Source organism: Anas acuta, chromosome 4 (assembly GCF_963932015.1).
Source record: "Anas acuta chromosome 4, bAnaAcu1.1, whole genome shotgun sequence".
NCBI classification, from domain to species: Eukaryota; Metazoa; Chordata; class Aves; order Anseriformes; family Anatidae; genus Anas; species Anas acuta.
In genome coordinates this window covers 19275356-19296304 of record NC_088982.1, presented here as the reverse complement: position 1 = coordinate 19296304, position 20949 = coordinate 19275356, and the positions used below count along the sequence as shown (strand labels likewise).

Genomic DNA, 20949 nt, shown 5'->3' with positions numbered 1-20949 from the left:
TGTGATTTATTGGCTGTGGAACAGCAGCATCCCTCTGAGAAATATTGCAGAGATGTGAGCAGAAGCAACCTTGCAAGGGGTTAACGCTGTAATCTTTTTCTGGTCTGTTTATAATCCCAACAGTAGGCCAGTAGCAGAAGAGGGTGGATCTAAAAAAGTACAGGAGGGGATGTGTGCTTGTGTGCATATGTGTGAATTGTGTCTGTGTGCATGCCCTGCTTTGCTGAACTGCCTCGCATGCCACTGACATAAATCTGTTTTCAGCCTGACCAGGGTGTTCCTGACGGATGGTTAAAGAGCTTACTTCTGCCACTGCCTCTCTGGTATTCCTCCTGAAGACTTCATTCAGAAAGATATTGTTTACTGGAAGAATGGGCAGATAGTTACAAGCCAACCCTCTTCTTCCTAGGAGCTAACCTGTGGATCCCAAAGGATGGAAATAGTTGAAGCGAGCTTCCTTGAGAATGGCACCAACATCACTGATATCCTGTGTGATTACCTCTTGCAAAATTACACTTTTTTCTGTGAGGATGACCCACCTAATTCTTCTAGAGGTACGAATAGAAAGTAAATCTTTTGGGCAGTTTTAATTCTAGCTGGAAGACAGAGAAACAGCCACATGAGGTTTTGGGGGAAGGAGGGGAGGGGTGCAAAATCAACTAACTGCTGGTAAGTTAGGGTGAGAAACAGGCAGGAAAGAATATAGTGTGGTTTTGGTATGGTTTAGTATAGTTTTCCAAGGTAAACCTCCAACCGGAACAAATTTCAGAGAAAATGGAAATCTGACAGTAGCAATATTGGGCACAAAATGTAAACGGCTCTAGTAAGGATGTGGAGAAACATGATTTTGACTCTTTGAGCAGTTCCATAGCAATGGAGTTATCTGATCTGATACTGTGCATGAAAGTGATTAAATACGAAATTATAACACTGTGAGGCTAGAAAAAAAATCATCCATGTATTAATATGTTTTTGATTGCTGTATCATTTCTTACTTTTGCATAAAGAAGGGATTTCCATGGTGATTGAGCAGGGCACATAAAGTACGTTGAGCAAAACATGCTTTTCAGAAGTTGTATTTAATTCTCCAGGAGTAGTACACTGTATTGCGTGTATCCAATTTTAATGTTATGCAACTCAGGCAGATGAAAATAAATTTAAGAGTTTCAGAACTTCTGCAGTTTTTATATTGATATAAAGACATAAACCTCTGCAAAACTAGAAGCTGACAGGCTTTTGAAAAGCTTTGCCTTCTGATTAAAGAATGAATCATATAATAGCCATCTATACTCTGTACACTTCATACCTGATGTTTCACTGTGACAATTTCCAGATTTGCACCAGATAATCCGGATTCTGCTGTACTGTTTGATATTTCTGCTCAGTGTTTTGGGGAACATTCTGGTAATCACAGTGCTGATACGAAACAAACGGATGAGAACAGTCACTAACACGTTTCTGCTGTCACTGGCTGTCAGCGACCTGATGCTCTGCCTCTTCTGCATGCCATTCACTCTCATTCCCAACCTGCTGAAAGATTTTATTTTCGGGAGTGCTGTTTGCAAAACTGCCACTTATTTCATGGGTAAGTCTTGGAAATTTATACTTATTTTGAAGATAAACTAGTTGAGATATGTGTGAGAAGGTCATTAAAGACCAGCAAATAGCAAGGTGTTTCCATCTGCCATTGAACATTTACCAAAACCACCAAGAAATGACTGTGTAGGGCAAATCTTCATGGTTCTGCTTCCCTCAGCATAATCCAGCAAAACACAGAGGTACCCACTGAACTTTAACTACACAGAGAAGTGTTTTACAGGACCAGGTTAGGTGAGAAGTGTTTTGCAAGCTGTAATGAGGAACCTGGCACGTCTGCTTGCTTACCCATCACTGACAGAGCTATTTGCAGTGTCCGGATCTGCCATCAGAAATGACAGGGCTGTACAATCTCACTGAAGGCATGTTTTGCCCACAGATTTTTTGTAGCAGCTATACATGAAAAAAAAAATAATAAAGTCCGAAGCAGGTACCCTCTGCAGAGCTGGAAGTTAGAGCAAGGGCTTTTTAAGAGCAGAGCAGGTCTGATCAGAGCTCAACAGGCAACCACAAAATGCAAACTGTGCAGATGCAGGTCTTGCAGACCGACTTTAGGAAGTAACACTTCTGTACGCCTGGCTGTGCCCCCCCGGTTGTGAAGGTCGAGCCAGAAGTTTCAAAATGTTTGTACTGTGTATGTCTGTGTAAATGATTTTGTCACACTTCCAACACTTCTTGTGGCTCTCCCTTTTTCTTAAAAAAAAAAAAAAAGAGAGAGAGAGAGAGAACATTATACAAAGTTTTTGCTACCTTAGAAGACCCTCAGCTACAGAAAGCCAGGTTTGCCTTTAACCTGCGCCCTTGAGAACTTTGAGGTAATGTGAAAGTACACACCTAAAGTGGGAATGGGAAACCAACATCTTTTCGTAGATAAAACCAGTAAAGCTAAAGGCCATGTTTAAACAACCATAACAAATTGCTGCCATAAATGCCATAAAAATTACCAAAGCATTGTTCTCTTTCTTTTATTTCACATTGTGTAAATTTTTATATATATATATATAAATTATATATGTTTTATATATATATATTTAATGTTTTATATATATATATTATATATATATAAAACAAAAAACAGTGAAATATTTCTGAACACGCACATTTCAGTTATGAAGGTGTTTTATTTTAAGAATCAGTGTGGATGTTTTCCATTAACAATTCAGATTAAGAGGTTTCTATTGACAGATAGACACTGATATTGATTCTACCACCTATGTTCTATTTTTTTTTTGTTTTAAGATGTAGGATGACTAGTTTTGAATTACAGATAATTTGTGTAAACTAAATTAATATTAAGATATTGTCCCTTTATATTTTGACTGACATTTAAGCATTCCTAAAGATCATTAAACCAAAGCTCATTCAATGAAAGAAAAAAATTGTGACAAAGTTAAGCAAAAATGTTCATAATTTTTAAGTGATAAACTGGGACAGTTCAGTGACAGAAATACAGATCACTGCATTGTATTTTATAACAAATGAACAGGAGAAATTAAGGCTCTTTGAGGACAAAGATTCAGCTTTATGACTTCATTTCTTCTGCTTTTTTAACTCTGTTAGCATCTATTTTTTAAATAAAATTGGTAACATTTAATTCTGTTAAATGAGGAAATCAGATCACCGATCAAGCTGAACACATAAAAAAAATAAAATAAACTAGTGATTATGAACTATGCTAAAAGAGTAACTAACAGCATAATCCCAGTTTCAGACACTTGTTTGAAGTGAAGTGCTATTACTGTAATGTATAAATCACAGTAGTAAAGAGAAGGGTTAGAAAGAAAAGTGTCTTTTTTCCCTGTTATCAGAATTTTGTGGTGTTGTCTTTTTTTTTATATATTTTTTATTTTAATGACTCTTTTCCCTTGGACCTGTAGAGTCAGAGAAGTGTCTATATATTTTTTCTCTGTGCATATAGAAAGTTAGCAAGACTATTTGAAAATAACAAGATTGTTTAAAATAAGAAAATAACCTTTTTCTTTATTTCATACGCACAGGTATCTCTGTAAGTGTATCTACATTCAACCTGGTTGCCATCTCTCTGGAGAGATACAGTGCCATTTGCAAACCTCTACAGTCCAGGGTCTGGCAGACCAAATCTCACGCCTTGAAAGTGATTGCTGCTACCTGGTGTGTTTCCTTTACTATCATGTCACCATACCCAATTTACAGCAAACTGGTACCTTTTACCAAGTATAACAACAGCACAGCAAACATGTGTCGGCTCCTTTGGCCAAGTGATGTCATTCAGCAGTCCTGGTAAGATATAACTGACTGTTTGCAAATGCATAATTACCTAGTGGAAAACGGGATTTCATGGTAGCATTAAGCTTATTGAAAATCAAGTATTATCCTTCAGCAAATATTTACACCTCTATCATGCTCATTTAAAAAGTTTTTTAAAAAATCTCATTTTTAAGCTGCTTACATTTCGCCTCTTGTATGACTTTTGCTTTCACTCATTTAAGTGTGAACTTAAACAGTATTTTCAGAGAAATCCATGATTAATCTTAGAAAAAAAACACATACAAGCGCCCTTCAGTGTGCTGCCTTGGGCATTATTTTGTTTGTCTGAGGGTCCTCTGAAGCAGAGGGATAGAATATGAAAACTTGGAGAGTCTGCAAACACCCTTCTCGAGAACTCAGCCTTTTGGTCACTTGTAGGGAACAGGGACAGAAAAGTGAGGGGGGAGACAGTGCCCCAAGTCCTACCTCTCCAGGCAGAGTAAATAGTAGCACTATCAAGCAGCGGTATTATTTAGACATTGTGTCCTTGCACGATGACTGAACTCCTTAACTGGCACTGAGAAGTAAGATTTATTTATTTTTTCTTGGCTCCTGACCGTCAGTTGGAACTGGGAACAAGATTACAGTACGCACCACTTCAGCATGGTGTACCCCAAACACAGTAAAGCTGCGTTTAAGGTTTTGGTAGTCTCAGGAATTTGCCAGTGTGAGCACAGGTGGGGAGGAAGGTTGCCAGGCAAAATTCTCTTCTGCACAGCACCCTTGCAGACTCTCAGGTGCGTGAGTGAGTTCACACCATAGCCTCAGCAAGCAGGATAGATGCTGACTCTTGAGGTATTTAAACAGAATGATTTCCCGAACCAGCACTCATATTACAGAAGCTGCCTTTGATGAAGTCAGACACCGATGTGCAACCGAGCAAGAGGTGCTCCCTGTACAGAAGGGGCTCTGCAAGGCCCCAGGGCTGTGAGCCCCGGCAGTAGCTGCTCCGTCCCTCCTGTGTGTGCCAGGAGGCTTGCACAAGCCAAACCTCACTCTGGTAGTGACAGCCAGAACCAGGGGCTCCTTCGAGGGTCAGTAGCTACTCAGGTGGCTTCAGCAAGGCAGCTTTTACACCAGTCAGAGCAGCAGGGCATCCAGCACTGGTCTGGTTACAGCAGGGAACCCCATGGGCAGAGGGCCTGTCTGCCTCCTCTGAGGCACCCACGTCCCTGGGGCCGAGGGAGGCAGGACACTGGGTGTTTTGCAGCCATGAGAGCCTTGCTCCTGCTGTGCTTTTCTGGTGCAACAGGGAGGAGGAGAAGTTGAAAGCTTCTGATTTCCAGGGCTGTCAAAATGAAACCTCATATCAGCATGAAAAAAAAGTCAGCAAAATCTTGAAATCCCCCTCCCAAGATTCTCAGAAGGAGAAAAAATATATATTTTTTTTGGTGATTTGCACTATTCCCTGGTCACTGCCTGTCTCTTGATTCCTCAGGTACACTTTCCTGCTACTCATCCTCTTTCTTATACCTGGGATTATAATGATGGTTGCATATGGCTTAATTTCTTTGGAACTCTACAGAGGAATAAAATTTGATGCCAGCCAGAGGAAATCTTCAAGAGGTAAGAACACATTTAGGTTATTTCTTAAAGTTAGAGCTTAATGTGAGCAGTTAACTTGAGGCTAATATAAGGAAAAAATTCTACTTGCAAATATTGTTATAGTTGTTCATAGTTATGGTCATGAAGCTGTCAGATGCATTTATTTGTTGATTGAAGTGATTCCACTACTCTCTAGCCAACAATTCTTCACCTGTGGCTTGTTTGCAAAAACACCAGGTGGGATGCTTTAAATCCTAATTGTTAAAGAAACATCAAGTTTGTTTGTTTTGTTTTGTTTTGTTTTCTGGCTATGGAGTAAGACCACTTCTGTCAATAAATACCATAAAAAGAAAAAAAAAAAAAAGACAAATGAAGGTAGAAGCATAGAAACTTGAAAACTATCTTGAGTACATACTTGAGCAAACAGTGTTCTCACTTCTTTTGCATCAATCTGTGTAGATTTAAGATGTGAGAATACTGGGGGATAGAGGACACAGCAGCCAATAGCTGACTGATGCAGAATTAGGACAGTGCTTTCTTTGAAGCAGTTGTTCAGCCATACGTTATTTATTTAGACTTGGATTCCACCCTTCTTTTTGCATTTTGAAACATTGTTCAGAAATGTTCTGCCGTCTAATTAAGTACTACTTTGTGTGTACAGAAAGGAAAATAAGTACCAGCAGCGCCAAATACGAGGATGGGGACGGATGCTACCTGCAAAAATCCAAAAGGAAAAGGAAAGTGCCATTGCAACAGCTCTCTGTTCTGAGCAACAGCAAAATAGACAGGGCGAGAAGCAGCAGCTCTTCTGCCAACTTGATGGCCAAGAAACTCGTCATCCGCATGTTGATGGTGATAGTGATTTTGTTTTTCCTTTGCTGGACTCCCATCTTCAGTGTGAATGCCTGGCGCGCCTTTGACACCACCTCAGCAGACCTGCATCTCTCGGGAGCTCCCATCTCCTTTATCCACTTGTTGTCCTACACCTCTGCCTGCGTGAACCCTATCATATATTGCTTCATGAACAAGCGTTTCCGCACGGGCTTTCTGGCCACTTTCACCTGCTGTGCTAAGCAAAAGCCTCCTGCAATAAAAGATGTTGGCGATGAAGAGGAGGGGAAGACAACACGGGCTTCGCTCTCCAAATATTCTTACACACACATGAACATATCTGCACCCCCCTGAGCTGCATCAGAAGAGGCTGCAAGCGCCCTGCAGAAATTCAGGTGGTTATTGTCTGGTGTGGGAAAGTGACTGTGGCATCAGCTGAACATGATTTAGTTCTGAGGTACTGAAACACTTCAGCTGACAGTAAATGTGGTGAGAATTGAAATGAATGCTATCCCTCTCCGAGCTTTATATCACTTTCCTTTCAAAAGTTCAAAGGAGAAGGAGGGCTCTTTGAAGATAAGGGACTTTATACAAAGCCTTAAAAGGTGGTCATAAATTTATTTGTCATAAGTTCTCCTGTAAAAAAACCTGGCGTCCTTAACATCAACAGTTTAGCTCCGTTTTCAGCTGCAGTTCTGAGTATCTCTTAAAATTTCCAAGATGCTAGTGGATTCTCCTCAAACATAAATACATGTATTACAGTGTTTACTTCAATATCTCTGCCTTATAATCAAACTCTTTCAGTTACATTTGTAGTATATTTTTTCACATTGTTTCAGCTGAACAAATACGTGTTGAGATCATTCTGGTGTCACAGTCAATTAAAAGAATTTTGGTGTGGGGAGAATGGGCTTGTCCATGTGAAAATAATGCTTTTATGTAAAATAATTGCATCCTTTTTTAAAAATAAAATGAAAATAAATATTGATGACTTTAAGTGTGGATGGAATGCGTTCTTTGCTTCGCAACAACCTGGGATAAATTTAGATCATTTCATGTACTTTCTGTTTAAATAAATAAATAAATAAAAGAAAAAAGGAAAAAAAAAAAAAAAAACAACAAGTACAAAGAAGCAGCTTTCTTCCCTGTGGCTGCAAGCACCCATGCATGCAAGGGGCAGGATCTGAGATGGACCCCAAAGGCTGATATGGAAATGATCACACTGGGAAGCAGAGGGATACAGGCAAAGAGATGCTTCTACAAAAGACATGGCGCTGAAGACCTGGAGCGATGCCCATGGTAATAACACATTTCGCAAATATATTTGCAGTTACTCCTATCGCAGTACTTACTGCACACATGAAAATGAAAGCCGCGAGGTGTAGAAAAGCAGAAACAGCACAATAAATGAGCACAGGCTGAAAGACTTCATCATAAAATGTGCTTTCTTCCTAAACTTTGGAACTAATTTCCCCAACTAGACATATATGTCAACAGACTCAGCACAGAAAAATCTTTGAATGATGTAATTATTGCTGTTTTATTGAGCAAGGAGCTCAGTCTCTTTACTGTGTGCTGTATGGGTGAGTGTGGGTGTTCAGATAATGCACTTTGCTCTATGGGGGTAGTCAGGAAAAGTTATATAATTTGTTTTGTTTTGTGAAAATATCCCATCGGAGATGCTTCAATCTTCTGGCTGAGTCAATACCATTTAAGTAAATTTGTTATTAGACAGAGATTAAATTTAAGCACTGCACGGAATGTAGATGTGGATATTAAATATAACCACTGTCAAGGTTTTAATCAGAAAAATCTGATCTCTTTACAGGATGATTTTAAATTGGAAATGTAGTTTGAGTTCCAAGCACCCAGAGCCACGTTCTGCAGTTATTGGCCGAAGTGGCTCACCCATATAACTTAGTGTACAGCTTTAGCTATTAGGGTGTTTTTTTTGCATCCAGCTTGCCCACAGACAGGAAATTAAAATAAAATTCTAAACAGTATTTATGCAAAATCCATAGAAACAATGTTCTGCCTGCCATGTTAATAAAACAGCGCTGTTCTTGGAACTGTGCTGAGACTACCGACATCTCTCTGACCTTTTGCAAACCACTGAATTAAATTATGGGATTTAGTTGGTAACAATGAAATGAAATGAAAAGTTTACTTCACCTAAGGCTGCCAACCTGTCCTTCTTGTTGAAACTGAGGGAACAAACGCAGCTGCTTTTGGATTTATGTGGAACCACAAGAGGAGAAAAAAAAAATAATAAAAAAAAATGTTTTATACTATTTGAACTTCTGGTTTTGTTATAGGACATAGTTTTAAAAGTTACTTACGTAAGAAAAAAATCACATTTTAGTGATATGCTGGACGTGACTATTGCTGACTGTGTGCTGTATACACAGACAGCCTCCTTCACGCTTCCGTATCCACTTTAAAAAGCAGTTTATTTTTTCAAGGAGTCATTTTCCCAGTACCTTTAGAGCCTGTTGAGCAGTACGTGCACCACTCACCCACTCCCACTGTCTGAGGACAGTGGTTTCGGATGAGAGGCAAAAGCCATTTTTGACAATGCCTTAATCAGACCATGGGTCCCCTGCAGCCTCCAGCACCTGGGGCTGAGAGGAGCAGGCTCCCTGATGGATGCCCCACTCAGCACTGTCAGGGAACACAATTTGGAGGTGATGACAGAGGCAGGGAGGAGAAGAAGGTCCCGATGGAGTGATGGTCAGAAGGCAGCCAGGGAAGGGTCAGAAGCTTGCCATAAAGGACACATTTCCTTTTGCACAAGGCTGGCTCTGTGCACTTATCGTCCTTCCCCTCAGTTGTCCCCTGTGCACTTTTTTTGTATTAGCTTTTGACCTAGCTCCCAAAGCCAGATTCTAGCAAGGAGTAGGAATCAAGTTCCGAACTAAAATACTGCAATCCGGCCATTTTGTCATCTGCCCGGTCTCATGACACAAGAGACTTCAGCCCCTTTGCAATGTGCGTGCATCTTCGTGGCATTTTCCCTGGCTCTGAAAGGTGTCATTTCTTTGCTGGAGAATCGTGGAGTCCTCCCAGTTTCTTTAATTCAGATAATTCAACAGAAAGTATAAATGGAATAGATAGGTGGCAAACTAAAAGAAACCATGGAGTCTCCTTTTTTTTTGCATCATTAGTTTCTAGAGTTTGGAGGGAAAAATCCTATCCTAACACCTTACTTTGACAATTGGCAGCAAATGCATCAAAAGGCAAGCTCCTACCCAGATGTGGCACACAAATTGGAAAGCAAAGATTCGATTCAAACAATATATTTCACGTGTAGAATGCCCACAAATCTCTTAAGGCTTTCTCTTCTTCCCTTTTCTCCCTGGTTATCTCATTCTTTTGTCTTTCTGTCATCTCTTCCAGCTGCATGTCACTTTTTATATATATATATATATTTTTTTTTTTTTTTTCTGTACCTTTCACAGTCTTGAGGTTACTTTCCCCCACCAACGGCTTTGACAGGTTTATTTCCCCCAGATTTATTTTCCCAGAAAGCACTCTCGACTTCATTTCTCCCCTCGCCTCAGGCTGACTGACTCCCGAAGCACATCGTGCTGAGCACTTCTCTCTCCCACGACTGCGGAGTCCCGGTGCAGCCATCCTGCAGCCACTTCCCACACCCTATGTGTGCTCCCACGTCGTCTCTCTTGAATGCCAGCTCCCTGCGTGCTCCCACGGCAGCACATCCTAGTTCATAAACAAAAATGTGACACTAAAATAACGTCCAAATCCTCCTTTGCTACTTCTGTCATTACTCTTGCAACCTCTGTAATAATGTGGATATAAAAAGGCAGGTGCCTAAAAATACAGCACTTAGTGGGGGGAAAATTATGAGTATATTTCACTGTTGCCCAGGTCAAATAAAGGTCCCGTATGCTCTGAATTAAAACCAACATGCAGGTATCAAGGTGCAGCCACTGGAGACATACATCCCTGTCACACCAGTCGTGGCCCCTCTTCCAGTGCTTTTGGGAATCGTGGTGCCACCTGCTTCCCCATCCCTGCTGCCCCAGAGCCTGCGAGAGCACAGCCCACAGTCATGCACCACAGCTTATCACAGCCGTTTTGCAGCTTGGAATAGGTTATTTCAGGCAGGACCAGGCAAATAGACAGATATTCATATGGATTCTAGCAGCATTTGGCACTATTTCCCTTAAAAGCAGGAGCTTGCACAGCCCACACTCACAAATGCACTTGGCCAGAAGGCAGACCTGCAGGTCACTGCCTTTCATGGGACCTCATGGTTAGAGGATACCAGGAAGATGTGGATGAACCACTGTGTGCCAGTGGTCTGAATTTAAGCTGCTGTGCCATCAAATGTACCCTCACTGTTTGTATGCAGAGGAGAATGTGGCGGACATCTGCTGACTGCAATCAGGCCCTCTTGCAACCTCATGACTGCTATGGTGAATGCAGTTTTTAATGCTTTTCTTCATGAAGCATTCCTCTTGCAAATATTTGTTCAGGTGCTGAGAGAATTTTAATAGCTACTCATCCCCTTTATTTTCTCAGATACCCATTTTTCCACAACTGATACTTTCTTGTACAAATCAAGGTGCACAGAGTGTCTTCAGACTTCAGAACTAGACTTACTTCCTCTTCTACTTCTCAGGACTTTGGTAAATATGACTTTTTTTTTTTTTTTTTTTCTCAGTCTAAATTGAATGGATGGTGAGCTAAACTTATGGTTCCTGATGGCAAAACATGCCTGTTCTCTAGAGGAGAGAGAAAGATCAAAATGAATGGCTTTGAGTAAGGATCGTAACTCCTTCTGTCACATTGCTGACCTGTACATCAGCAATTTGCTTACCCTCTGACCATGGTCTTCCTCTCAGTTTTTCTGTATGTGTTATTCATTTCTGTTAAACAGCTCCAGCTTTTTATGCACAATCCTTCCCTGGCCCCTCCACATCCCCAGCAGCTTCCATGTCATAGTAACCTGTGCCTTAAAGTGGTTTATAAAAAGGCCCATTTCTAGCACTACATTTTTATTTTTCCTCCTGCAGTGCTTGTTAGGCTACCTTAGGTACCTACCAAAGAATAAAAATGTGAAGGAAATGTTCTTGAATTGTAAAGTTCCTACTTTGCTTTCCTAATGGCAAATCATCCCTGCTTGGAGTTATTTATCTCTAGAGATAATTATGGCACAAAAAGTTTTCTTTGTCTCATGCCCCCAGTTGTGTAAGAAAAGCACCAATTTCGAGCTGGTGAGGTGCCAGTTGCCCGCTGTACTGAGAGATGAGAAGAAATCATCTTCATTATCATCAGCAGGTAGCAAACATCAAGTAGGAATCATCACCTACAGGGCAAACACTATTTAATTGTTTTCCTGCTATTTTGGCAGTTATTAATTGTTTTTAAAAATCTCCTGCAAGAATGAAGAAATGCCACTTATGCTGAGTTTGATTTGAAATGGTGAATGGAGCCCTGCATAGCTCCTGTGCACATCCTCCAAATATTGGGGTTACGAAACAAGCATGATGGGCAGCCAGGAACCATAGGAAAGGTGAGGGGCTGCTCATGCTGCTAGCTTCTTTACAGAGCCAGAATGTTTCAAAAAAAATGCACAGTGTCTCCAGTCCTTGTTCTGAGACTATTCAGTGACTGCTAAAAGGCCTAGCTCACGGCCAGGCAAAGGATGACACACTGGGGACACTGCAATGAACAACACCCCGGCAGATGACAATACCCAGGGCAGAACTCCGCCAGCTGGGAACGCTGTGTTTGCTCGTACAGAAAGGTGGACTTGCAGGATGGTTGGGGCTGGCAGGGCCTCTGGGTCCACCTGCCCCAACCCCTGCTCACGCAGGGCCACCCAGCGCAGGCTGCCCAGGCCCACGTCCAGGCGGCCTCTGCAGGTCTCCAGGGAGGAGGCCCCACGGCCTCTGGGCAGCCTGTGCCAGGGCTCCGTCACCCGCACAGCACAGGAGTGCGGCCTGGTGCTCAGAGGGAGCCTCCTGTCTGACAGCTTGCGCCTCTTGCCTCTTGTCCTGGCACTGGGCACCACTGAAAAGAGGCTGCCTCTGTCCTCTTTGCACCCTCCCTTCAGGTATATCAGTACACATTGATGAGATCCCCGCTGAGCTTCCTCTTCTCCAGGCTGAACAGTCCCAGCTCTCTCAGCCTCTCCTCACTGGAGAGGTGCTCAGGTCCCTTGACCAACTCGGTGGCCCTCTGCTGGATGCTTTCCATGTCCCTCTTGTGCTGGGGCCCAGAGCTGGACCCAGCACTCCAGGTGCGGCCTCAGCAGTGCTGAGTAGAGGGGAAGGATCACCCCTCCTGACCTGCTGGCGATACTTTGCCTAATGCAGCCAAAAATACTGTTAGCCTTCTTAGGAGCCCACAGACCTGCCGTGGGACTTCCCACACCTGACCTCTTCAGCGTGTCACTGCTAAGCCGAAGGTAGGTGGGGAGCAACCTGAGCTGCTTCCTTTCTCTGAACATGACTCAAAATTCAGCCCACAGCCCACAGTTCATGTTTACCACGACTGACTTGCTGTTTTTGTGACAGGGCACAAGGACAGCAGCCTTCCCCCCTTTCCCTTTCAGCCTCCATGTGTGCTAGGTCTGCTGTAAGGCACCACTGATCAACCACCAAGGGGGCTGAGAAACCCACCACCCCCATAGACAGGGCTCTGGGCTCGCAGAGAGGGTCAGGGCTGGAAGGAATCTGCAGGAAAATCAGTAGCAAATTTTCAGCTATTAAAAGGGTTTTTCACGGTGGGTTTTTAGCAAGAAGAAAGCTCGTGTAGTATCAAAGTCCTTACTGTGGTTGCAGATCTAGGAAAAGGATCCAGAAAACAGACTCAGTGCCCTTGTGTTTACTCAGAAAAGAAACCTGTTTAAATAGTGTCAACCAGCTGAAGCAAAACAATACAGGCCAGGGGAGACTGTCAGGCAGAACTCTGTGTTCCCTGGTATTTTTCAAGCATTTCTTTTCCCCTTTTGTATGTATTTCTTTGCTTTTTGCAAGCAGTGGAAAGTAAAAGCCGGTGGAAATTCAGAGACCATTTACTGAAAGGCAGGGTTCTTCACGAGACACCCAGTGTTTGCTGACATGCCCCATAACTTCTCTGCCGCACCGGTTTGTCAAATATTTATTGAAACCTGGGCAGACTTTCTCTGCTGTTTGCTGGAGCTGAGATACACGAGGCTCCAACCCCAAGGGCTGCAAAGTGCATGGCGGGGCTGAAAGCACTCATCTGCAGCAAGGATGAAAAGGGAGATTTGAGAAGACAGCAACTGGCTGACAGAAGGAGACAGCCAGCAAGCCAGATGCCCGAGGCCGGGGGCCAGGCGCAGCACCACCAGCAAGCACAGCGTGCCTTATTGCTCCTGTGCCAGTCAGGCACATCTCCTTTAAGGAATTTAAGTGATATTGTCTCAGTGTTGCTGTGTTCTAGCCTAGCTGATGGTCTTAGAAAATAAACTGCCATGTTACTCTGTCCCAAATACCTAGAGCTCAAACACCATGCATTCATAGTGCATCTCCCATCTCACACGGACCTCACTCCTGCTACCAAAAAAGAAAACCCACCAAAAAATAAAATAAAATAGAAAAAACACCAAAGAAACAGTCAGAAGAACCCTGTGGTGCTCACATTTATTGGCCAGCAGTAACTGAAGCAGGCTACTGGTCACTGACACCCTGTAAATGAGCTTAAAAAGAAGGCACTCTCCTCGAGGAGGGGATAGGTGTTCCTCCTCCTGCCTGACCTCCAGCTTTTTCCTGAAGCTCCCTTCCTCCGTGGTGCTGCCGTGTCCCCGTGCTGCCGACTGACAGTCTGTTGTACATCTCCTTGCTACCAGTTGGCTTCGCTAGATAATAATTTCCAAATCCACTTGTTTGCTTAGACTACAGTGCCGTGTACATTCAATTACTCTGCTAACTCCACCAAGAGCAGCATGTTTTTAAATTAATATAAACTTACCAAAATGCAATTTTATAACTGATTCATGTTGCGTCTGCACTTCCTCCAAATTTAGTTTGAATAATGTTTTCTAATCTACTACTACATAAAACAAACTGAGGGACTTTGATATTATTTCCATATGCCTCTGGGCTCAAACGCAGCCATCTGTGCAACTTCAGACTCTGCTGCAGAGCCAAGAATTATTATTTACTTACATTTGTCCTTGGTCCTCTCCGGAGGAACATATTTGTGCAAGTGCTTTTGAGTGCTTTCCTGTGTCTGTGGGATCTCTCCACCTGTGTGATCAGCTATCTTAGATAGCAGGCAGAAGGGCTTTGAAAAAGGAACCGGACCTGTAAAGGATATATTTTGGCTTACTTAGAAACTTTTTTTTTTTTTTTTTTTTAACTGCAAAGTTTCATATCTGGCTTGAGGCCCCTTGGCTTTGTTTCACAGCTTTAACATGAACTCTTTGCCCTCTTATAACCAACCTCTAATTTTGGATTTATTATTTTTTTCCCACGTGCAGTGCATCAGATCTAATGCTCTCACCCACAGCTCTCTCACAAAGCTGCTCTCAGCAATTTTTTCCTGGATATTTCCAGAAAATTAAAGCTCCTGATGCATTTTGGTGAACCTCATCAAACTCTAAGGCCCATTTTACTAACATTTCAGGATTTCCATGCCCTTTCTGACAAGCTACCTTTCTAAAACATTGGAACATTTTGCACATTTGTTTCCTTGCATTTTGGCCCTTCAGGTCTCTCCACGGTGTGAGACGTGACAACTCATCTACCTCTCCTGCAGTCACCTACCAACAGCACTACAAATAAGGGGAGACAGATTTACTTCCACCCACTACAACACATTTGATAGCACATTTGATATATATGATAGCATATATATTAATATACAAAAGGGAGGCAGAGGTTTGTAGCCAGCAGAGCAAGACTGGATGAAAATTTTTGGCATCTGATATAGTAGAAGCAGCACTTTCAGACCACTGAACTAGTAAATAAATTGTATCTGCACTTAAATATGAGGGAATTAGTTGAAAATGCAGACATTTAACTGTCCTTTGGCCTGGGTGAGTAGATGAGAGAGTTTGTGCCTGCAACAGAAATCTTCAGAAATGGATAAATCTTGCAAGAAACTTTCTAAGTAGAAGTGCAGTATACTTGAGGTGGTGCTGTTGACTTGGAAACTTTGCATGCTTCAAGAGCTAGGTCTGCTTCAAGTCCTGCCTGGGATCAGTCCCATCCAGTCCTGCGTGTGCCCAAACAGCAGCTGCTGCAAACCATCTGGGGCTGACATCTGCAGGTTCTGTTGTCGTCAGCGAGAGCTTGGTCTGGGTAAGGACGTCACGATAAAGCAGATTTTGTCTCCTCTCTGGGTGTCTGACAGGAGATTGCGTTATTAACTTCCAAGTGTTTGTTCCCACTGGTCAGAAATGCATCAGTCCAGAGCGCTGCTCAGGCGTGTCCCGTGGGACTTCTAATTCTGACCCCAAACACCCATTGATGAAAGGACCAGGAGGCCACCGAAGCTCAGCCTTAAGCTGAACTTTGAAAGGAGAGAAGATGCAGGACTCTATTTTTCCAGGTTATTTACAGCAGATAGAACAGCTTTAGTGTTGTAGTGAGGTGCTGGAGGGTTTGTATTATCTACAAGAAAACATTTCTTCCCTCGGTTTCCTAATTTATTTAAATTTTAGCTCTGCCTCTAAGCTGAGAATCCTGCATCTCTCTATTCAAGTGAGACCATCTCAGCTGGTCTTACAAAGATAGCAGGTAGAAAACCAGCACGCTACCGACATATTCTTGATCAAACAGCAGCCAGGGGGGTTCTTCTGGGCAGCAGCTACAGTTTGAAGTGCAGGAGCACTTTACAAGCCAACTTCAGCTGGGAAGTTAGGTGAAATGAGAGTTCATCGGGAAGTTTCCTATTTAACCACCTAATCAAAAAATTTTTGATGGAGGTTTTCCCCCGAGGGAAAAAGCTTCTCTAGTCCAAAACAGAAGTTGTGGTTTAAAAGGAGAGAGAATCAGGTTATTCCTGATCCTGCTTCAGAAAAAGGACTTAAAATTCAATTTGCTCCATTCCAGAGATGGAACCTGGAACACAGACTTTACAACCTTGCTGGTCCGAGGTTTTAATCAATGCCTACGAACTGTTATTAAATTGAAAAAAGCAAGATTATTTTTTTCATTTTTTTTTTAGATGATAGATCCCCACAGCAACAATTATTGTACATCAGTGGGATACAAGAGCTGGACTTGCATCCCAACTTCTCATACAAAGTATGTCAAGCAGACCTGCTTCTTTTTCAACCCAGTTCCACATATTTTTACTTGCTGTATGGGGCATAGTAAAGCACATCAAATTGGTTAAGATTAGGTAAACTGAAGATGATCTCAACTTGGATGGCACATGCCTGAGTTTTCCCAGTACTCACCTGGTACATCATATTTTATACCTGAGCTTCTTGACTCTTTACACATGACAATTAATGAACTGCTAGAAAACAATGGTTTGTTAATCCTGCTAGTGTCCAACAGCTTATTACATTGTTATTACCAATTATTATTACTATCTGATAAATTATTTTATTTTCCCATATTTTTCACTATTTGGCTTTAAAATAAAGTGTTTTGTAAACTCTGAGCATCAAGCTGACAACTTAGCTGATACTGGCAGAGGGGTTTCATTTGTCATCAGCCATCTGTTTGAACCAACACCACTGCTGGCCAGTGGGGGGGAAAAAAAAAGCCAAAGTACTGTCCTTGCCTGTATGAGAGGTAACTCCCAGACTTTAAAGGCTGCATCCACTACACTCGGTCCCTTATGACTCATATAACTCCTATCAGCCCTGAAATTTCCATCAATCTGGCTTAAAAACTTGTGTTCCCATCTGCTGCTACCTCTCTCCTTCCTTCTTACGTAATAACTCGCCACCACTTACGTTTCACTGAGGTCTAAACTCATTGCTTCAGCCCACACGTGGGGCCTGGCCAAATGTCCTTAAGTCCTTTGCGTCAGGACGACAATAATTGCATTGGGACTCTGAATTTTCTGCACCAGGCTCATGGAAAATGATTTGGACTGAACTTGTCATACTTCTACAGAGCACATTTCACAAGCTGACCAGCAGTTAGACATTTTAAAAAGAGGAACACTTTCATAGATACATAAATGATGTATTAATTGAAAAACAGGATAAACATTGACGTTGTTGGTGTTCACTTGAATACGACTAGCTGCAAAGAAATTGCTCGATAAAACAGGATGAAAGGGCAAGTGAAAGAGAAGTTAGATTGTAATATAAGGTGGAACAGATTCATAAACTTTTCTCAGATCCCAGCAGATGAAAGGCACAACGCTACCCGTATTTCCTAACTTTCCTCAAGATAGCTGGAGGAACCAGCTGCAAAGAGATAATATTGACGTACAATTTTTAAAAGCTATGACTGCTGAAATGCTTAAATTTTCTTCTTGCTGTGAAAATAATCACATACAGGTACTAAGCCAGTCTAACCTACTGCTTTGCCATTCTAACTAAGAAAAGGATATTTTTGTTTTGTTCTTTAATTTAACACATTTCTATTGGTAGTTATTGTTTTCTATCAGTTTACCTATAAACCGACAGTGAAAAGTTGCACAAAAGCATCATTTTATCAAAATTTCTCATCACAAGCTCAATATTTCAAAGAAATCCAGGACATAAAGACTCCCAGATCATAACTTTTAAGATTAAACCCATTTTGTTCAGGACAGCTTGGATAAAGATCAAGGTATCTGAAGGCAGAAATACAAAACAACACTAAAAGTCCCACCACATTTTTGCTCTGAATAGCACAAAATTGTTCTTAACTTGAAAACTGAGCCAGTTGTCAGAAAGTGCACATGTATTTGAAAGCTTAAACACTCACCTATTGGATTTTTTCCTCCCAAAATAAGGAAACAGATTGTCCTTATCACCCTTACCTGTATATTAAATAAAGAATAAACCATTTTTTCAGATCATGCTGTTTGATTTACAAATCTATTACCCGTCTAAGGTAGTACTGCTTGACAAAAATTGGTTTAGGAGTCTGAAACTTCTGAATGTGCAAAATTGGCAAGTTGACCCCAACACCAGCCTCATGCACTGAGCTCATCACTTCAGGCAGAGCCCAAACTCCAGATGGCTCCTCAAAGCCAGGCACGCAGTGAAAGCAGTATGAGTGGCAAAGGGATGATGGTCGGAGCAGATACACGGCCACACAGAGGTTAGCCCATGTCAGGCCCCTCAGAAATTATTTAATCAGCCTGGAACACTACTCAGAAATTTGTTACCACTCAGCTGCACGGCACAGAAAGAAGGCATTCGTTTGGAAAAAGGATAAACCATAGTCCTACTCGATCAAGTTGCCTCCTTTGTCAAAACAAGATTTAATATTTTTTCAGGATTTGTTAAAAAATGGTTTCGTATGGCATTCTGCTTTGTACTAAGGCAGGCTGCCAGACTGTAGCACCTGTACTTAATCACAATTCCTTTTCTCAATCTCTCAAAAAAATTCAACAGGATTATTAAAATGTTAAAAATCCTTCTTGAAAATACTTGCTTGCAAAAGCAAAACATAGAAACAATTTGTTAGAACCAAGATGAACACATTAAAAAAATAAATCATTTTCCTAACCTAATGATTTCTTTCATGATAAAAAAAAATAAAATAAAATAATGTTCCTGAGTCTCTCTCACACATTTTTGACATCCCCCAATTATGTTCTTTGAGGCAGCAAATTCAGTCACCATGAATCGTCTACCCACCCTCTCCCAGGCTCTACAAAGACAAATTGCTGGCAGTGAGAGAGCCAAAATGGGATTTGAAGCACACCTAGTTGAGAACAAACAGGAAAAGTACAACAATAGGAAAAAGACAGCATTTAAGATGTTATAGTAACAAAATACTGGGGATGATAGGTGACAGGGGACGCTAACAAATGAACCATTTATGTTTTGGGGGATTTTTATGTGTTGCACAGGACACATTTATGCAGGTAAAGAAATAGAGTTCATGCTGAACGGAACTGTACAACTATTAAAGCAGACAACCCCCTTGCAGAAAGCACAGTAGGTGTAGGTCTGTGCTTCCATCCCTAATACAGATGTTGAAATTATTCAAGTAGAACTATGAAGTTCTTGAGACCCTGATGACAGGGTCTGCACGGCTGGGTTTAACAAAGCCCCTCCTTCTTTAAGGATGGCCAGTGGATCGATTGCAGCTTATTGTAGAAGTTTTAATGCATTGACACAGCAACACACGAATGAATGCAGCTGCCATCATTTATATGATGAAGGCCTCACGCCAAGTGACTCATGAGAAGCTACACTAGAAAGCAAGTGAGGGAGGAAGGTGGGGAAGGAGCTGAAATGACACAAGGTCCCACCATTCCCGTGGAACACAGCAGGGGGGATTCGTAGAGGCAGAAATTGGCAATTTCCCAGTGGACAAACCACCCACTGGAACAGAAATATTTTAGTTAAAAGCAGAGAAAACGTAATGTTTTAATGAACATAGATGAGAGGGCACTATGACAGCAAACACAATTAAAAGATGGAGAATGATAAGCAAAGGAACTTCTAAATTCAAGGGAAGATTCACAGGCAGCACCCTTATACGGATCCAAATCATGCATCACCTTCAGATCCTGCAGATCATTAAGGGCACATCTCATTTCCATTCAATACACCTACAAGCAGCTTAAAAAACAAATTAACATTTCTTCCTCCCTGTAGCACAGCAGCACAAAGAGCAGAGAGATGGCAGACAACCTCTGAAGCCACAGTTCACCTCACTTTCATCACTGACTCATTTCTCCTAAATTATGCAGCAAAAGTTGCACCTTCTGAGAACTGGAAACTAATTAAGGATTTGGAAAAACAACAGAAGTGATACTAAAATACAAAGGCAATAGCGAACGGAGAAGAATACAGCAAATTTTTAACCATCCTTTTCCACACTAGAACAAGAGATGCTGAACCTGAAAGATGTCAAACTCAGAACACCATCGCCTCTGTATTACGGAGGGTGCAGGCAGCTCACGATTTTTCTTCTACACAGAAGCAAGACTTCAACTTATTTTATCATACACAATCAATATTAAAACCAAAAATGTTTTACAGTAAATAATGTGTACCTTCTCAAGCTTCTGGCCTCATGCTAAGCATGCGCTACTGGATATCAGAAAGAAATATCCTTTATCGGCACAATAATTGAGCATATAAATGTTTTTTGGTTTGTCTTTTAACCTTCCTCAGAAAGGCACACCACCAATCTAAACAGGGCACTGTGAGAGGTACACTACCCATCCCAGCTTGGTAATCCTACCTGTCCCAGGCCTGTAACTTTGAAATGGCGTATTCCAGGTAAACCTCCACGTGAATCCTTGCTTCTAGACAAATAATTTCATGGTATTCTCCTTTTAAACCTTGAACCTGGATTTTAACAAGATGTACTACTGACACTACCTACCTAGCTAATCGCCAAGGTTCAGATGAACACATTTTTAAATCTGTACTTATTAATCTAAAACGAGCACCATCCCACACCATTTCTTCCAATTATGCCAACGCTGAAGTTTAGCAAGTTATTGTCCTCTTCACCAAAACCTCAGAAGAGATCTAATTTCTTCTCTTCCAGAAGTCAGTTTATCATTCCAGCACTGAACTGCAAGGATTTTAAAATAATTTTGAAAGGTAAT

The 20949-nt window shown here is 41.7% G+C and overlaps 1 protein-coding gene across 2 annotated transcripts; it reads left to right on the top strand.

Annotated features, from left to right (window-relative positions):
* The first annotated feature begins 140 nt into the window (after nt 1-140).
* Nucleotides 141-7244, top strand: CCKAR (cholecystokinin A receptor). Of its 2 annotated transcripts, none has more exons than XM_068680065.1 (6): nt 141-323; nt 410-554; nt 1334-1585; nt 3594-3726; nt 5321-5448; nt 6089-7244. In XM_068680065.1, the coding sequence occupies exons 1-6, from the start codon at nt 288-290 to the stop codon at nt 6610-6612; spliced, it is 1218 nt and encodes a 405-aa protein (XP_068536166.1). In that variant the 5' UTR covers nt 141-287; the 3' UTR covers nt 6613-7244. The 2 variants fall into 2 exon arrangements, with proteins under 2 accessions (XP_068536166.1, XP_068536165.1); XM_068680064.1 differs by having other exon boundaries at nt 142-323; nt 3594-3855.
* The last annotated feature ends 13705 nt before the right edge of the window (nt 7245-20949 follow it).